The sequence below is a fragment of the Bos javanicus genome, chromosome 18 (assembly GCF_032452875.1).
Source record: "Bos javanicus breed banteng chromosome 18, ARS-OSU_banteng_1.0, whole genome shotgun sequence".
NCBI lineage: Eukaryota > Metazoa > Chordata > Mammalia > Artiodactyla > Bovidae > Bos > Bos javanicus.
This window is the reverse complement of record NC_083885.1, coordinates 10565704-10584148: the sequence shown is the minus strand read 5'-3', so window position 1 is coordinate 10584148 and position 18445 is coordinate 10565704. Positions and strand designations below refer to the sequence as shown.

Genomic DNA, 18445 nt, shown 5'->3' with positions numbered 1-18445 from the left:
GTTGAGGAGGATCTGACTGGATTATGTGTTGAGAATGATCTGAGGGGCTGCTATGTGTTAGGAAGGATTCTTAGGGGCTGCTGTGTTCAGAAGGACTTTGAGGGGCTTCCATGTTAATGAAAGCTGCTGTATTGGGAAAGGATCTGAGGGGTGTTGTATTAAGAAGGATTCTGATGGCCTGCCAAGTTGCAAAATATCCTGAGGAATGTGTGTTGAGCAGCATTCTCAGAAGCTGCTCTGTTGTGGAGGATCTGAGGGGCTGCCGAGTTGAGAAGGATTGTACCTGCCTGTCCTGTTGAGGAGGATTCTGAAGTGCTGCATTATTGAGAAGAATTCTGAGTGGCTGCTGTGTTTAGAAGGATTCTGGGGGCCTCAAAATGTTGAGAAGAATCTTAGAAGCTGCCATCCTTTGGAGGATTCTCAGGGGCTGCTGTGTGGAAAAGGATAGGAGGGCTGCTATGTTCAGAAGATTTTGAGAGGCTGTCATGTTGAAAATGATATTGAGCGGCTGCCATGTTGAGGATTCTGAGCCGCTACCTTGTTGAGAAGTGTTCTGAGGGCCTCAGTGTTTGGAAGGATTCTGAGGGTGCTGTGTTGAGAATATGAAAGGCTACTGTGTTGAGAATAGTTTGGGGAGACTACTGTGTGGAGAAGGAATTGGCAACCCACCCCGGTGTCTGCCTGAAAAATCCCAAGGACAGAGAAGCCTGGTGGGCTGCCTCCAAAGGGTCGCAAAGAGTCAGACACGACCGAACGACTAAGCACAAGCAGCCTGTGTTGAGGAGGATTTGTGGTGCTGCCATCCTAAAAAGGCTTCTGAGGTGCCGTTGTATAGGGAAGCATTCTAAGGGGCTACAGTGTTCACATGGATTCTACAGGCCTCAGTGTTGAAAAGAAACTTGGGGCTGCCGTACTTTAGAGGATTCTCACTGGCTGCCATGTTGAGAAGGATCTGAGGGCTGCTGTGTTCAGAAGGATTCAAAGGTGCTGCCATGTTAAAAATGATTTTGAGGGGCTGCCATGTTGAGAAGGATAGTGAGAGTTTGCAGTGTTTGGAAGCATTCTCTGGGACTGCCATGTTGGCAAGGTTCTGAGGTGCTGTGGTTTAGATGGATCTTGAGGTCTAGTCAAAGCTATGGTTTCTCCAGTGGTCATGTATGGATGTGAGAGTTGGACTGTGAAGAAAGCTGAGCACCAAAGAATTGATGCTTTTGAACTGTGGTGTTGGAGAAGACTCTTGAGAGTCCCTTGGACTGCAAGGAGATCCAACCAGTCAATCCTAAGGGAAATCAGTCCTGGGTGTTCACTGGAAGGACTGATGCTGAAGCTGAAACTCCAATACTTTGGCCACCTGATGCAAAGAGCTGACTCATTTGAAAAGACCCTGATGCTGGGAAAGATTGAAGACAGGAGGAGAAGGGGATGACGGAGGATGAGATGGTTGGATGGCATCACCGACACAATGGACATGGGTTTGGGTGGACTCCGGGAGTTGGTGATGGACAGGGAGGCCTGGTGTGCTGCAATTCATGGGGTCACAAAGAGTTGGACATGACTGAGCAACTGAACTGAACTGAGGGCTACCATGTGAGAACAATTATAGAGGCTGTGGTTTTGAGAAGGATCTGGTGGGCTTCTGTGTTCAGAAGGATTCTGAGGTGCTGTAGTGTTGGGAAGGATTCTGAGGGCCTCCATATTGAGAAGAATTTTGGGGGGTGCCGAGTTTTGGAGGATTCTCAGAAGCTGCTGTGTTGAGAAGATTCTGAGTGGTTGTCCTGTTGAGAAGGATCCTGAAGGGCTGCCGTATTGGGAAGGATTCTCAAGGCCTGCTGTGTAAGAAAGATTGTGAGAGCCTCAGTGCTGAGAATAATATTCAGTTCAGTTCAGTCGCTCAGTTGTGTCCAACTCTTTGCGACCCCATGAATTGTAGCACACCAGGCCTCCCTGTCCATCACCAACTCCCAGAGTTCACTCAGACTCATGTCCATCAAGTCAGTGATGCCATCTAGCCATCTCATCCTCTGTCGTCCCCTTCTCCTCCTGCCCCCAATCCCTTCAAGCATCAGAGTATTTTCCAATGAGTTAACTCTTGGCATGAGGTGGCCAAAGTATTGGAGTTTCAGCTTCAGCATCATTCCTTCCAAAGAACACCCAGGACTGATCTCCTTTAGGATGGACTGGTTGGATCTCCTTGCAGTCCAAGGGACTCTCAAGAGTCTTCTCCAACACCACAGTTCAAAAGCATCAATTCTTTGGCACTCAGCTTTCTTCACAGTCCAACTCTCACATCCATACATGACCACTGGAAAAACCATAGCCTTGACTAGATGGACCTTTGTTGGCAAAGTAATGTCTCTGCTTTTGAATATGCTATCTAGGTTGGTCATAACTTTCCTTCCAAGGAGTAAGCATCTTTTAATTTCATGGCTGCAATCACCATCTGCAGTGATTTTGGAGCCCAAAAAAATAAAGTCTGACACTGTTTCCCCATCTATTAGGTGCCACCAGATTAGGAAGAATCTTAGCTGCTGCAGTGTTGGGAACGATTCTGAATGGTGGCCATGTCAAAAGGATTCTGAAGGCTTTTGTGTTGTCAAGAATCTGAGGGGCTGTGGTGTTCAGGAAGATTCTGAGGTAGTGTCATGTTGAGTAAGATTTTGAGGTGCTCCATGTTGACAAAGATTCTGAGGACCTGCTGTGTTGGGAAGCACCTGAGGGCCTTTTGTGTTGAGAATAATTCTGAGGCATGCCATGTTGGTAAGAATTCTGAAGTGCTGGTGTGTTGAGGAGTATCTGTGTGGATTATGAGTTGAGAAGGATCTGAGGGCCTGTTGTGTTGGGAAGGATTCTTAGGGGCTGCTGTGTTTAGATGGATTCTGAGGGGCTGTCATTTTGAGAAGGTTTTAGGGATTGCTGTGTTGAGAATTCTGAGTGGCTGCTGTGTCAGAAGGATTCTGAGGGCTCTTGTGTTGAGAAGTATCTTCGGGGCTGCCACTTTAAGAAGCATCAGAAGAGCTGCATGATGAGACAGATTCTGATGGCCTCTGTTTAAAAGAATCTTAGGGGCTGCTATGTTGAGAAGGATTCGGAGAGGGTTCAGGGTTGAAGAGTATTTGAGGTAGTGTTGTGTTGAGTACGGTTTGGAGGTGCTCCATGTTGAGAAGGATTGTGGGAGCCCGCTGTTTTGGGAAGGGTCTGAGGGACTGTTTTGCTAAGAATGATTCTGAAGCATGCCATGTTGGTAAGAATTCTGAGATGCTGAGGATGATTCTGAGGGCTGCTATGATGAAAATGATTTTGAAGAGCTGCTGTGTTGAGGATTCTGAATTGCCTTGTTGAGAAAGATATTGAGGGCCTTCAGTGTTTGGAAGGATTCTGAGGGACTGCCATTTTGGGAAGGTTCTGAGGTGTTGTGGCTTAGACGGATCCTCAGGGCTACTGTGTGAGAAGGATTCTAGGGGCTGTTGTGTTGAGAAGGATGTGGGTGGCTTCTGCGTTCAGAAGGATTCTGAAGGGGTGCAGTGTTGAGGCGGATCTGAGGGAGTGTGGAGTTGAGTAAGATTTTGAGGTTGAGAAGGATTCCTAGGATCTGTCGTTTGGGGAAGGTTTCAGGCTCAGGTGGTGGATCCCCTGGAGGGATTATCGCGTTGATGAGGACACAGGCCAAGCCTACTCTGGGCATATCGACTGGTGCGAAGACGCATCACTTTTATGCTTCTTGGGTCGATATGTTGGAATGTCTTTCTGAAGGCAAGACCAGGTTTCTTGGATTGAAGGATCATTGGAGGTCAGGGCTCTTTTACAGAGTCATTGGATTCATCAAGTGAAAATGACCGTAAATAATGGTGAATGGCCTGGAAAGCGAGGGCTCAGGAAGGAGCTGGGTGGCCTAGTTGGCAGAGGTGGCTCTCCTGGCTTCAGGAATCCATACATATGGATAAGAAGAGCTTGCACCCCAACCCAGGCCGTGTGGGCCTGTTACTCGTGGAGATCTCTGTGCACCTCTGGGTGCGTGCATTCATTCCCTTGGCCTCTCTGGCCACAAGAGCCTACCTTCCTCTGAAGGGGGGGGCCTCTGTACCGTGAGCTCAATGTGGAAATAGTCCATGTGTCTCTCCAGTAGAAACAAACCATCCTGGTCAAGTGGTCATTTCTTTTGATCGCTGTCTTTATTGAGCAAGTGCGGAGAACTAGAAGGGTTCCTTTACAGCAGTACCAGCACCCCGTGTGGGCCAGGATCAGCTCTGGGCACCCCCACCCCGTGCGCTGCGGGGCCACCTCACCCCCTCTGCTTCCGGCCTCAAGCCACCTTGTGTCTCTCCTGGGCTCTCCCCTCCACCACCTTTCTGGCCCCTTCTATCAGCTCCCAATTCTCTGTCTTCCTATGACAGACAGAATAAACCGGTCCCAGTTTCTCGGATACCTTTCCCTGAGAGGTTGATGGGGTCTGTGTCCCCCACCAATCAGAGTGGGCTCAGAGATGCTTGACTGGCAGAGGATGGCAGAGGGGCCAGTGCCAGTTCCAGGCCTGGCCTTTAAGAGGACAACACCTCCCTCCTTTGGCTCAGGGCCCCAAGCTGCTAAGGACTAGTCCTTTGGGGGGTCTGCTGGTGAGGAGGTGGGTGTGCTGAGCCCAAGTGTCCCCACCAGGCACCCTGGGTGAGCACAGCCATTGAGGCCCCTCCAGCCCTCAGCCAGGTACCCCCAAGGGCCCGCAGCCTGTGTGGTGTGGAGCAGAAGCGGCTAGCTCAGCCCCGCCCTAATTCTCCCCCTCCACTCGGGCCATCTAATAATGGGGTCACCCTGGGGCAGGCTCTCTGGGCTCACTGCCTCTCCTTCCCTTGCTCTCCGCAGTGTGGGACTTCATCCTGCCCAGCACCCCGCCAGTCCCGCAGCCCTGGTACACTGACCAGCGCTTCACCCTGACGCTGCTCTGCGTGCTGGTCATCCTGCCCCTCTCTGCGCCACGGGAGATCGGCTTCCAGAAATACACAAGGTATGGGCTGCAGACCCCTCCTGGGGGCGAGGGCTGGGGCTGGGTCCCCACCTTGGCTGGCGTTTGGGGGTGGTTTCTGTCCGCCTGGGATAGGGGAGCTGCCAGCATGGTTCTTCCCGTTGGGAGAAGAGGAAAGAAATGTTAAATTACCAAAGTCATTCGTGGGCATGATAGAAAATACAGATAAACAGAAAAGAAAATTGCCTGTAATAACAGGGCCTCCATTTTGTTACTTAATGATCGCAAGCTTTTTCTGCACCCACACACACATACACAGGCACGGAGACACACACACACACACACACACACACACACACACACACTTTTCATTTTACAGTCTGAGGCTCCACATATACTTTTGAAAAAATAAAGTCTGGCAAAAATCTTCACACAAGTGTGCCACCGACCTTTCCCTGTCGTGTAGAGAAGTGGAGCAGAGAAACAGTGGGTAGGACCTCAGAGCCCCCCGGGCGCCCCCCGCCCTCTCCAGCTGGTCCTTCTGCACGCTGTGTCGTGGCTGCTTAGATGCCGGATCCCAGGGGCTGTGTGGCTGTTGCTGGAGAGATGGGGCACCCGTAGCGCTGACAGCCTTGCAGGTCCCACTGCGTGGCATGAGGGTGTCCCTGCCTGGAACGCCCTTCCTGCTGCCCTATCCTACAGATAACTGGGGCCCAGACAGGAAGAACTTGCCTGAGCCCTTGCCAGTGTGGGCCGAGCTGACACCGAGACCCCGCTCTGTGTGGCTCCCCAGGCGCTGCCTCACCACGGCCGCCCCCTGACGCTGTGCTCTCTCGTGTGTTAGCATCCTAGGCACCCTGGCCGCCTGCTACCTGGCCCTGGTCATCGTGGCGCAGTACTACCTCTGGCCCCAAGACCTTGCCCGTGAGCCCCGCCTGGAGTCCAGGTGAGTCTGGGGGATGGCTTCCGTGGGCTTCTGCGAGGGGCGAGGGCCAATTCCCTGCACCCCCCTCCCAACCCCCCATGGTTTGCACAGAGCCCTGGCTCTTCTCCTGAAGTTCTTCAAGTCTCTGATGCTGTCGGATCAGATCAGATCAGTCACTCAGTTGTGTCCGACTCTCTGCAACCCCATGAATCGCAGCACACCAGGCCTCCCTGTCCATCACCAATTCCCAGAGTTCACCCAAACTCATGTCCATCGAGTCGGTGATGCCATCCAGCCATCCTCTGTCGTCCCCTTCTCCTCTTGCCCTCAGTCCCTCCCAGCATCAGAGTCTTTTCCAATGAGTCAACTCTTCGCATGAGGTGGCCAAAGTACTGGAGTTTCAGCTTTAGCATCATTCCTTCCAAAGAAATCCCAGGGCTGATGCTGTAGAGCTCAGCAAAAGCTCTTTTCCTTGTTCAAAACCACTCAGCTGCCACTAGTGAGGACAGGGTGAGGGGCATGGAAGCACCACATGCCCGCCAGCCGGTGCTCCTGGGCGGTTGCAGACGTGCCCCACAGCGTGGAAGAAACAGGACCAGCCAGCAAGACGCTGAGGCCAGTGAGGCGCGAGAGACCTGAGCGACACCAGAAGTGAGGACTCCTGTAGGGATTCGGAGCTGCAGGGAGGACTTCCATTTCGCATGGAAGCCATTTCAGGGTTTTGATCACAGCAGGGCCTTGAAATCAAATCTGGTGGCAGGCCAGCTCCAGGGGCCTGTGGCCTGTGACGTCACCCAGGTCCCAGGCTCAGAAGGGCCCACCCTTGGTTTAACACCCTGCTGTCACCATCCTGAGATTCTTCACGGCTGCTGAACAAGGGCCGGCGTGTTCATTTTGCACGTGGTCCCACAAATTGTGTGGGCCCTCCTGGAGGACAGATCAGAGGTGGAACAGGAGAGAGAGGAGAGTCCAGGTTGATTCTGAGCTTAGAGCAGGGGGACCGAGGGCCATGCTGTTTCCTGGACTGTGTGGGACGGGGAGGAGCAGCTGGCTGGGGGAGGGTTTTGGTGGGGACATGTTAGGTGGGAAAGGCTTTGAGACACTAAAGACATCAGGGAGCTGTCAGACTGGCGTTCAGAGAGGCCATGGCTGGAAGTAGAAATGTCAGCCCAGAGGTGGCATGCAAGGGCTGTGTGAAAATTGTCACAGCCAGTGGTCCTCCACCGGTCCTGGGGGCCCAGGAGAGGAATGGAGAGTCGGGAGCACTGTTAGCCTCCTGGAGCTGCTTGTTCTACCACAAACTGGGAGGCTGAAAGCAGCAGAAATCCCTCCCCTTGGTGCTGGAAGCTAGAAACCGAGTATGAGGGTGTCAGTCGGGCTGTGCTCCCTCAGGAGGCTCCGGGAGGGGCCTTCCTGCCCCTCAGGGTCCTGAGCTGCCAGCGCTCTTTGGCGCTCCTTGGCCTGCAGGCGCTTCACTCCAGCTTCAGCGCCACCCTCACACGGCTCTCCCTGGGTATGTGTTTTCTCTTCCCTTAAGGGCACCAATTGTTGGATCAACTCCCAGCCTGCTCCAGTACGACCTCGTCTTAATTTAACCAATTATGTCTACAAGGACTCTTTTTCCAAATAAAATTTCTTTCTGAGATTCCCACTGGATATAAATTTGGAGGGGGGATGGTCACTATAAACCCAGGACAGATGATGACAGAATGGGTCTATCTATCACCCAGATGATGACCTCTGAGTCTCAGAGGTCAGTGAGCAAAATTTCAAGAATTTTAGGGTGTTCACCACCGAATACTGCTCCTAGGTCACGTGGGACTGAGCCCTGGTGCTGGATTTGGCCACAGAGGCCAGTCTTTTTTTTTTTTTTTTCAGAAGCCAGTCTTGATGTGGCTGAGACTCGTCAGGGCAGGAGGTGGGGATGAGGCCCAGGTGGATTGGGGTCAGGAGAGAGGTCTTCCGAGGAGGGGAGGAGAGGAATGGGCAGGAGGCGGGGCTCAGTGGCCCCCACACACCCGTACACTGATGGGGTAATCCAACAGAGCAGGAAAGGCCCGGATCCACTGCTGACCTGCGGCCTTGAGTCCAGGGGAGGGTCTCGTGCCCTGGAGGTCCATCCTCCAGGGCTGGAGCTTGGACGGCATCTACCACAGGAACAGGAGGGGACAGTGCACGTGGCCCAGAGGATGCAGGCAGGCAGATGGAGCAGCAGAAGCGTGGGCTCTGAGAAGCCGGCCGTCTGCTGACAGTGCTGTCTTGAGGAAGGTCTGAGAAGGCGGGGCTTGGCTGGGGGGCTCCCTGGGCTGCATCCAGAGTTAAGAGTCAGCCGGAAACACAGCACAGAAGGGAGATGCCACTGGGCGAGCCCCCTGCGGCTGCTGTAACAAGTTACTGCCAAACACAGTGGCTCAAAACTATACAAGCTTATTATCTTCTGATGTCAAAAGTCCAGAATGAGTCTCGCTGTGCTGAATTCAAAGGGTCAGCAGTGCTGTGTTCTTTCGGGAGGTCTAGACAAGAATCCGTCTCCTGGCCTTTCCCGGTTCCTAGGGGTGCCCACGTTCCTTGGCTTGTGGCCCCTCCACAGTCTTCACAGCCAGCAAGGTTCCGTCTCTCTGATCTTGCTTCTGCAGTCACAGCTCCCTCTGACCACAGCTGGGGAAGGTTCTCTGATGGCAAGGATCCTTATGATATATGGGGCCTAGATAATCCGGGGTCATCTCCCATCTCAGAGTCCTGACCTTCATCACACCTGCAGAGTCCCTTGTAGGATATAAGGTCACAAACTCCCAGCTTCCCAGGATTAGGATGGGGACATCTTTGGGGGCCATTATTCTAGCACAGCCAGGAAACTCTGGTTGTATAGTGAGTGCTATTTATGCCCCCCCAACTGTGTGTCCCCAAATCTGCTGGAGGCCAGAACCTGGAGCTGCTCGAAAAGAAAGCTGGAGGGCCACCAGTCGGGGGCCACTGCGAGGGTTTGACCTTAAGAGTCTGCCCTGTGCACCCGTCAGTTCTCTTAGGCCGCTTAGACGGAGGTCAAACCGTCCTTGTCCTCTTGGGGTCTGTTTGGATTCTGCCTGTGCCCTGCCCCCGCACCCCCAGCCCCCAACCGCACTGGGGACAGGCAGCCTCCAAGGAAGCTGGGAGTTCCTCCTAGCCATGTCCTGCCCACATTCTGCCTGCATGGAGACTGTCAAGTTGTCAAACGTCAGCACAGATGTACTTAAAAGTGCAGCACTTTACATGCGGCTTCTGCCACCCCTCAACCCCGGAGTGGACGTGGTTATTAAAATCTACCTTAGAGTTACACTTCGTTACAGCTTGCTTGTATTATTTAAAACTCGTCTTCAAGTTGAAGGTTGTTTTGAGTTTAACTTTTTGTAACAAACACCTGTTTTCATCTCTTTACAGTCCCTCCTCCTGGACCTCTGTATTTAGCGTCTTCCCCACCATCTGTTTCGGATTTCAGGTAACCTTGGCATCTGTGTTGAGGAGGGTGGCATTTGCAGGCTGTGGTGACTGCCCGTTCCCTTGGGGGCAAGTTGCCTCCCTGTTGGGCGTGGGGAGGGAGGTTTGTGAACGTGTTTTGGGATGAACCAGTCTGTCTCTAGGGGACCATGCATATGGGTTGGCGTCTGGGCTCAGCGAGCTCTGAATTTCAGTTGAACTTTGGAACTGGCTCCACTGGCCAGCACCAGCAGCAGCCCGTTTGTTGGGTCTGAGGTTGAGTGTGGGGGTCCAGGACCTGTGCCCTCCTTTGAAAGTCCTGGTGGCGGTGTCGCCCTGCCTGGGGGCCGGGAGCCGCCTTCCTGCAGGTGGATTCTGCCGCAGGGGCTGGAGGCTTGCAGGCTAGAAGGGCAGGAAGGTGTGCGGGGCGGCTGCTGGGCACGATATATAGAATTTGACAGAATGTCGTGGAGTAAGAGCTTCTGTGTGTGGAATCTAGTTGGGGGTGCTTCCGATGTAGCTCTCGGCGGGGCAGATTCAGAGATGCCCTCTGCTAGGTGCTGAGGCCTAAGAGGAGTCTTGAGGAATGTGTGGGAGGCGGCAGGTGCAGGGAGATGCTTCCGCTGGAGATCCACGGAGGGGAGGGGTCCCAGGCTGGAGAGCTGCTAAGGTCTGGGTGAGGTGGGTGCTTGGTGAGGGGCTGGAGATGGCTGTAGTGGGGGTCGAGCTCTGCTCCCTGCCTTCTGGTCTCTCTTGGGGTTCCCCAGTCTCCCCGCAGGTGGCAGCTGACCCCCTTTTTCCGTTGCTTATTTTGGAAAGATTTGCCTCTCTCCTAAAGACAACCACCTACCCGCCACACTGACAACAAAACCGCCCCATGTAGAAGCATGTTCTCAAGGCAGAGGGGCTCAAGACTGACGGTGTCTCAGCTTCCTAGCCCCAGTGTCTTCTCCACTTACCCATCCATCAGCTCCTCTTTCTGTTCTTCTTCTTGTGTCTTCTCTGAGAACCATTTCTTGGGGGGAAGAAAAATCCTGAAACATTTCCATTTCTCTTTTTTATAAATGAGTTGCTGTATCGCTCCTGAAACTTAGCAAGCCGCTTACAGGATTTCTCACGTTTCGTCCCACACACCCAATATTTTGAAAGATGTAAAGCGATGATTTTGCTGTCAACTGTCTGGATGGAGTTTAACCAGCCCTCTCTTGGCTGCCCGAGCACCATATGGTGTAGCAGGCTCGCGCCAGCGGAGGGGAAGGGGGGCCGCTTTCCAGATGCTTGGAGGGGGTGCCCCCCTCACCTTTGCCTCAGCTCCCTCATCTGATTCTCCTAGCAACGGAGGCCTGGGCTGCAGTTTCCAGGGACACGGGATGCAGAGATGGGGAGTTAGAAAGATGTGGATGTGGGGTGGGGGTGGGGCTGAGGACTAGTTGCTGAGGCCAGGGAAGGGGCTGCTAGGATCCAGCTTGTGGAGTCAGGGATCTGGGGGTGGGGGGACTAGATGTAGGGGAAGGTGGAAGGGAGGAGGGTGAGGGGTAGGGCAGGGCTGTGCAGGGAAGTGGGGAGTCCCTGCTTCAGTTCAACCACACCCTTCCCCACACACTTAGCAATGGGGAGCCCCCTCCCGCCTGTGCAGAATCAGAGGGGCTTGTGGAGAGCAGGGGTTGGGGTGAGGCTTTGCTCCCAGCCACCCTGGCCACGTGTAATACTTCTCCTTTGTTTCGTTTTAACTGAGGCGTGATTGATTTATGGTATCATGTTAGTTTCAGGTGTACAGCACCATGATTCTGGTAACTGAATATATGTGTATGTATGTTCTTTTTCAGATTCTCTTCCTTTATAGGTTACAAAATATTGAGTAGAGTTGTCTGTGCTATGAGTAGATCCTTGTGGGTTATCTGTTTTATATATCAGTCAGTCAGTCCAGTCACTCAGTCGTGTCCTACTCTTTGCGACCCCATGAATCGCAGCACACCAGGCCTCCCTGTCCATCACCAACTCCCGGAGTTCACTCAGACTCACGTCCATTGAGTCAGAGATGCCATCCAGCCATTTCATCCTCTGTCGTCCCCTTCTCCTCCTGCCCCCAATCCGTCCCAGCATCAGAGTCTTTTCCAATGAGTCAGCTCTTCGCATGAGGTGGCCAAAGTATTGGAGTTTCAGCTTCAGCATCATTCCTTCCAAAGAACACCCAGGGCTGATCTCCTTTAGAATGGACTGGTTGGATCTCCTTGCAGTTTTATATATAGTAGTGTGTATATGTTAGTCCCAAAGTCCTAATTTATCCCCCCACCCCCCTTTCCCCTTTGGTAACTGTAAGTTTGTTTTCTATGTTTGTGAGTCTGTTTCTGTTTTGGAAATAAGTTCATTTGTATCTGTTTATTTTTTAAAGATTCCACATATAAGTGATATCATATTCCTCTTTCTTAGTTTGATAATCTCTAGGTTCATATATGTTGTTGCAAATGGTGGTGTTTCATTCCTTTTTATGGCTGAATAATATTCCGTTGCATGTCCGTTACCACGCCTTTCTCCCCTCCTCTGTCGCTGGACACTTAGGCTGCTTCCATTCTTGGCTGTTGTGAACAGTGCTGCAGTGAACGTTGGGGTGTGTATCTTCTCAGGTCCTGTTCCTCCAGATATGTGCCCAGGACTGGAATTTCTGGATGACTTGGGGTGTGTATCTTCACAAGTCCCATTCCTCCAGATATGTGCCCAGGAGTGGAATTTCTGGATCACTTGGGGTGTGTATCTTCGCAAGTCCCGTTCCTCCAGATATGTGCCCAGGAGTGGAATTTCTGGATCACATGGTAGCTCTGTTCTTAGTTTTTTTAAGGAACCCCCATACTGGTCTCCATAGTGGTTGTGCCAACTTACATTCCCACCAGCAGCACAGGGGGCTCCCTCGTCTCCACACCCTCTCCAGCGTTTGTTATTTGTAGGCTTTGAGGACGGCCGTTCTGACTGGAGTGAGGTGGTGTACCTCCCTGTAGTTTTGATCCGCATTTGTCCGATAGTTACCATTGTTGAGCATCGTTTAGTGTGCCTGTTGGCCATCTGTATGGCTTCTTTTCTCTTGTTTCTTTTCTCTTTGTTTCTCAAAGCTCAATAGCTTTGAGATATGACTTACGTGGGGTGCAACTCACCCCTAGTTCTTTGGTATGTTCACAGAGTTCTGCAGCCATCACCACAGCCAATTTCAGAACATTCCTCACCGCCTCCCAAAGAAACTTTTACCTGTTAGCCATCACTCCCCATCCCCAGCTCGTCCCCCGCCCAGTCCCTGGCAGCCAGAATCTTTCTTACCGTCTCTGCATGTACCTCTTCTGGACGCTGCCTGTAAGTGGAATCATATAGTAGCTAGTCCTCTGTGGCTGGCTTCTTCCACTCTGCATGGTGATTTCGAGGTGATTTCTGTGTGCTGTGTGCGTCGGGACCGCATCCCTTTTCACGGTTGAGCGATGCTCCGCTGTCTGCCGAGTCCATGGCTTGCGTTTCCATCTCTCAGCCGGGGGACGTCTGGGCTGTTTCCACCTGTTACCCACCACGTGCTCCTCTGCCCCGCACCCCACCACTTCGTGACTGGTCAGCCTGCTCTTGGTCACACGCTGTTCTAGATGCTGTCCCAGCAGGGCAGCCCTGCCCTCAGAAGCTTTATTCCCTCAAATAAGACCAAGAGGCACATGACCCAGGAGTCGTGGGACCCACAGGGAGGAGGGCAGGGCTCCATCCGGCCACCACCAACCATCTTTTCCCCACGCCTGGGTTCCCGAGTGCGGGAGGCAGGACATTGATGGCTGCTGGTCGAGGGTCCTTTTGTATTTGGGGGGAATTTAAGTGCCCACTGCCTGGCTGAGCCGGCCTGCAGTGGGCTTCCATGAGGCCAGGGAGGTCCCTGAGGCTCGCCTGTTGTAGAAGGTGTGGGGGCTTGCCCTGGGCTGCACGCCGCCTCTGCAGCTGGAATCGGGAGTCCCGCGGCCGAGGTGCCCCAGCCACTCCCAGTGTGTGCTCCATGAGGGTAGGGGCTGTGGGCCTGGTTGAGGAGCTACCCCAGACTCACACCGAGGGGACCAGTGAGGGCCTGAGTGTGAGGAGCTGGACTGGGCGCTGGGAGGCCTCACGGCTGCAGGTGGAGCAGAGGGATGGATGATTGAGTAATCCCAGGAGGGCCCTCAACTGGGGGCCAGACTCCACACTGGGGATGAGTGAGGCGAGTGTGTCTGCTACCACACACCCAACAGACACTGAGCCAACAAGCCCGGCTGTGCTCACGTGGGGCCAGCAGGGGAGGGCTTTCCTGAAGGGTGAGTGGGAGCTGGCTGGACCGGGGGCCGCCCCTGGCGGAGCACACAGCACAGGCACAGGCCCTGAGGCAGTGGAGAGGGGCAGCTGTGGGCTGAGCCCGGTGGGCGAAGGGAGTCTTGAGCGTGGTGAGTGGCAGGCATAGATGGTCATCGTGCTAGTTTTGATCAGAAGGGAGTAAGTGAATGTGACGGTGGGAACCCTGTCCGGGGAGCCTGGGAAGTTCCCCGAACCCACAGGGCACATCCAGAAACAGCAGCTCCTCCCTGGCTGCCCAGGACCTGCCCCAAGAACATCACATCGTAGGTGGGCTCTCGACAGTGGTATATGTACTTTAGATTTTTTAAAATGTGATATAGTAATCAGTTCAGTCGCTCAGTCACGTCCGACTCTTTGCGACCCCATGAATTGCAGCTCGCCAGGCCTCTCTGTCCATCACCAACTCCCGGAGTTCACTCAGACGCACGTCCATCGAGTCGGTGATGCCATCCAGCCATCTCATCCTCTGTCGTCCCCTTCTCCTCCTGCCCCCAATCCCTCCTAGCATCAGAGTCTTTTCCAATGAGTCAACTCTTCACATGAGGTGGCCAAAGTATTGGAGTTTCAGCTTTAGCATCATTCCTTCCAAAGAACACCCAGGTCTGATCTCCTTTAGAATGGACTGGTTGGATCTCCTTGCAGTCCAAGGGACTCTCAAGAGTCTTCTCCAACATCACAGTTCAAAACATCAATTCTTTGGTGCTCAGTTTTCTTCACAGTCCAACTCTCACATCCATACATGACTACTGGAAAAACCATAGCCTTGACTAGACAGACCTTTGTTGGCAAAGTAATGTCTCTGCTTTTGAATATGCTATCTAGGTTGGTCATAACTTTCCTTCCAAGGAGCAAGCATCTTTTAATTTCATGGCTGAACTCACCATCTGCAGTGATTTTGGAGCCCCCAAAAATAAAGTCTGACACTGTTTCCTCATCTATTTCCCATGAAGTGATGGGACCAGATGCCATGATCTTCGTTTTCTGAATGTTGAGCTTTAAGCCAACTTTTTCACTCTCCTCTTTCACTTTCATCAAGAGGCTCTTTAGTTCCTCTTCACTTTCTGCCATAAGGGTGGTGTCATCTGCATATCTGAGGTTATTGATATTTCTCCTGACAATCTTGATTCCAGCTTGTGCTTCTTCCAGCCCAGTGTTTCTCACGATGTACTCTGCATATAAGTTAAATAAGCAGGGTGACAATATACAGCCTTGACGTACTCCTTTTCCTATTTGGAACCAGTCTGTTGTTCCATGTCCAGTTCTAACTGTTGCTTCCTGACCTGCATATAGGTTTCCAAGAGGCAGATCAGGTGGCCTGGTATTCCCATCTCTTTCAGAATTTTCCACAGTTTATTGTGATCCACACAGTCAAAGGTTTTGGCATAGTCAATAAAGCAGAAATAAATGTTTTTTCTGGAACTCTCGCTTTTTTGATGATCCAGCGGGTGTTGGCAATTTGATCTCTTGTTCCTCTGCCTTTTCTTTTTCTTTCCTCTGACTTTTCTAAAACCGGCTTGAACATCTGGAAGTTCACGGTTCACGTATTGCTGAAGCCTGGCTTGGAGAATTTTGAGCATTACTTTACTAGCGTGTGAGATGAGTGCAATTTTGCAGTAGTTTGAACATTCTTTTGGCATTGCCTTTCTTTGGGATTGGAATGAAAACTGATCTTTTCCAGTCGTGTACATAGGAAGTGTATAAATCATAAGTATGTGTGCTCCCACAAAACCGTCACCCCAGTGGGGACATAGAACATCATCAGCCCCCCGGAATGTTCCCTCGGGACCACCGTCCACCCACCCATACCACTGCTCTGCCCTCTGTCACCATAAACGAGGGCTGTCAACTGGGTTGACTTTGCCCCCCTCCCCCAGGGGACACCTGGCAATGTCTGCAGACACTTTTGATTGTCACACCTGAAGGGGGCGCTCCTGCCATCTCGTGGGTCAAGGCCGGGGGTCTGGTCCACGTCACACCGTGTACAGCACACCCCCCAGCATCAACAGTGATTGAGGACCCCATCCTGGCTTGTTTGCCTTGAAACTTTAACTTCACATACGTGGAAACATTCTTCTCTGGCTGCTTTCGCTCCACGTTACGGCCGCGGGGCCTCTGTGACGGGCGTGCACTTGTGTTTGCCCCCTTTGGGTGCCAGGTAATGTTCCACACGTGAATATCCGACAGCTTACTTCTCCCTTCTGCTAGTTGGTGGGCTTCTGGGTCATTGCTCACATTCTGGATAACGAGACTCTTTAGAGGGTGCCAGGTGGCTCTACTGCAGGCTGGCCCGAGCCCCACTGACCCTGCCCCTCTCTTGCAGTGTCACGAAGCCGCCGTGTCCATCTACTGCAGCATGCGCCACCAGAGCCTCGGGCACTGGGCCCTGGTCTCCGTGCTGTCCTTGCTGGCCTGCTGCCTCGTCTACTCGCTGACAGGTAAGGCCTGCCTGGGGTGCCCAGGACCTGGGGGTGGAGCAGTAGGAGAAACTGGAATAATACACATCCTGGGCACAGCGCTAAGTGGTTGGAGCGTCTTTGGTCCCTAACGCCCCCAGGAGAATCCACGATTCATAGAGGAGGACACTCTACCCAGAGGATTGCCTCAGCTCAACCAGGGTCTCTTGACTTGATGTCTAAGCTGAGATAGAAACCCTGGCTGACTGTCTCGCCATACCCCCTCCTCCCCATCTGGAAGGATGGCAGGAGTGATGCTGTCAGAGTGTTACATCCGGTGTGGTTTACAGGACACCCTCTCAGATACAGTGGGTTTGAGCATCCACACACTGGCATGGGAGGGTCTTCAGAGGTGGCAGGGTGTGGCTCACAGAAGGGCTGCCACACCCGAGGTCCCACAGCTCATCCAGCCCAGGGCCTGGGCTCAGGCTGACTCCTGGCTGCTTTCCTCCAGCCCGGCAGCTAGCTTTCTTTCATTGGCCTGTCAGAGCCTCTGATTCAGGAAGCCCCGAGGCGGCCATACACATGTCGGGGGCCTGGACATTTGCTGGTTGACCTCTGTCTAGCAGGGCTCTGTAGCCCCTGGGTCAGACCCCGTGATTGAGGTTGTCTTCCAGATGCTGCAGGGCCAGCAGGATCGTGGGATGGGCAAAAAGCCAAAGCTCAGAGGTGGGGTCTCAGGACAGGGCAGGTGGCTGGGAGGCAGTGCTGGATTGTGGGGGAGGGACCTGACCGCTCCTGTAGTAAGCTGTGTTATTCCAGACAGTTGCTGACACTGGGCCTTGAATTTTCCCATCAGGAAAATGGGTGCATGGCCAGCTTCTTTCTCCGGGTACTGAGAGAGTGGGGGAACAGGGCACAGAAAGTATTAGTCAAAGTGCTTCCAGTCCATCCTGGAGCCTCATATGTGAACGCTGAGCTGTTTGGGAGGAAGACAAGGGACAGTCTTGGCCAACAGGTCTTGAAGTTAGAAGAACTGAGGATCCTGTGGGCTGAGGACAGAAAAGCCTGGGGAGGTTCTAGAACCTACTGTCAGCTCCGAGGGGAAACCTCAGCAGCGGCGGAGGTGGGTACTGTCAGCATGTCGGGGTTGAGATGGGGGACCGGCATTTTTCTCACCAGCTTTCCTGGGTTCCCCTGTGGCCCTCGCAGGTGTGTATGGCTTCCTGACCTTCGGGACAGACGTGTCTGCTGACATCCTGATGTCCTACCCAGGCAGTGACGGGGTTGTCATCGTCGCCCGGGTCCTCTTCGCTGTATCCATCGTGACCGCCTATCCCATCGTGCTCTTCCTGGGAAGGTGAGGCCAGCTCGGGGGCACAGGGTTCAGGGTGGGGCACACCGTCCATCAAGCACTGGCACGTGCTGGGCACCACGCCAGCCTGTGTGTCGTGGGGGTGGTCGTCACCTCCCTTTCCTGGAGGAGGAGAAGGGGCAGGGGAGTTGGGTGGTTTGCCCAGCGTGGCCCAGCTGGTGTCAGGACTGCAGCCTGGTGGCCAGAACTTGACCGCCCGGCGAGGCCCCACCCATCAGCTGCTCACGTGTGGGGGTCCCTGGGGACCGAGGCCCTGCTGTGGAATGGGAGCCCAGCTGGGTGTGCGGGGCAGCTGGGGGACTCTGGGGCACCCAGCGTGGGCGGGGGGTGCGCTCACATGGGAGCCCGTGGTTTGTGGCCTCCAGGTCAGTGATGCAGGACTTCTGGAGGCGGGGCTGTGGCGGGGCGTGTGGGCTGCGGGCCCTGGCCGAGCCCGCAGGGCTGTGGGTCCGGATGCCGCTGACCGTGCTCTGGGTCACTGCGACGCTCGCCATGGCCCTGTTCCTGCCCGACCTCAGCGAGATCATTGGCATCATCGGCGGCATCAGCTCCTTCTTCATCTTCATCTTCCCAGGTGAGGCTCTGGCTCCCCTGGCCGTGGGTCCTTCCCAGCTCCCTGCCATGGGGCGGCCACGTGGAGGTCAGGGTGCGGGGGGCGGGAGCCTGTGCAGGTGGGATGGCTCCCAGCCCTGTTTACTGAGCCAGGGCCAGGGCTCTGCACACCTTCCCTCGTTAAACACCTCAACAGCCCTTGATGGACACACGAGGTGGGGTGCTGTCATCAACCCATCCTGCAGACAGGAGGACTAAGGCCCTGAGGCCTCTCATGCGGAATAGGTGGCATGGAGCAGTTCTGAGTCAACCTCAGCCGCCCTCTCAAGGCTGCCACTCACTGTAGGGTTTTATCTTATTTAAATGTTTTCAACTACATGAAACTCGTGAGGTTCAAAGGTGCCCCTCAAACACCTTCCCCCTTCTCCCCCAAACCTGGGAGGTGAATACAG

The 18445-nt window shown here is 53.7% G+C and overlaps 1 protein-coding gene across 3 annotated transcripts in view; it reads left to right on the top strand.

Moving 5' to 3' along the window:
• SLC38A8 (solute carrier family 38 member 8) overlaps positions 1–18445 on the top strand; it is a 46067-nt gene that overhangs the window by 18674 nt on the left and 8948 nt on the right. For all 3 annotated transcript variants that reach the window (XM_061386863.1, XM_061386860.1, XM_061386862.1), the window contains 6 exons: positions 4855–4996; positions 5799–5900; positions 9297–9354; positions 15994–16108; positions 17279–17426; positions 17807–18015. In XM_061386863.1, coding sequence (XP_061242847.1) covers positions 4855–4996; positions 5799–5900; positions 9297–9354; positions 15994–16108; positions 17279–17426; positions 17807–18015 — 774 coding nt within the window. The remainder of the gene's footprint in view (positions 1–4854; positions 4997–5798; positions 5901–9296; positions 9355–15993; positions 16109–17278; positions 17427–17806; positions 18016–18445) is intronic.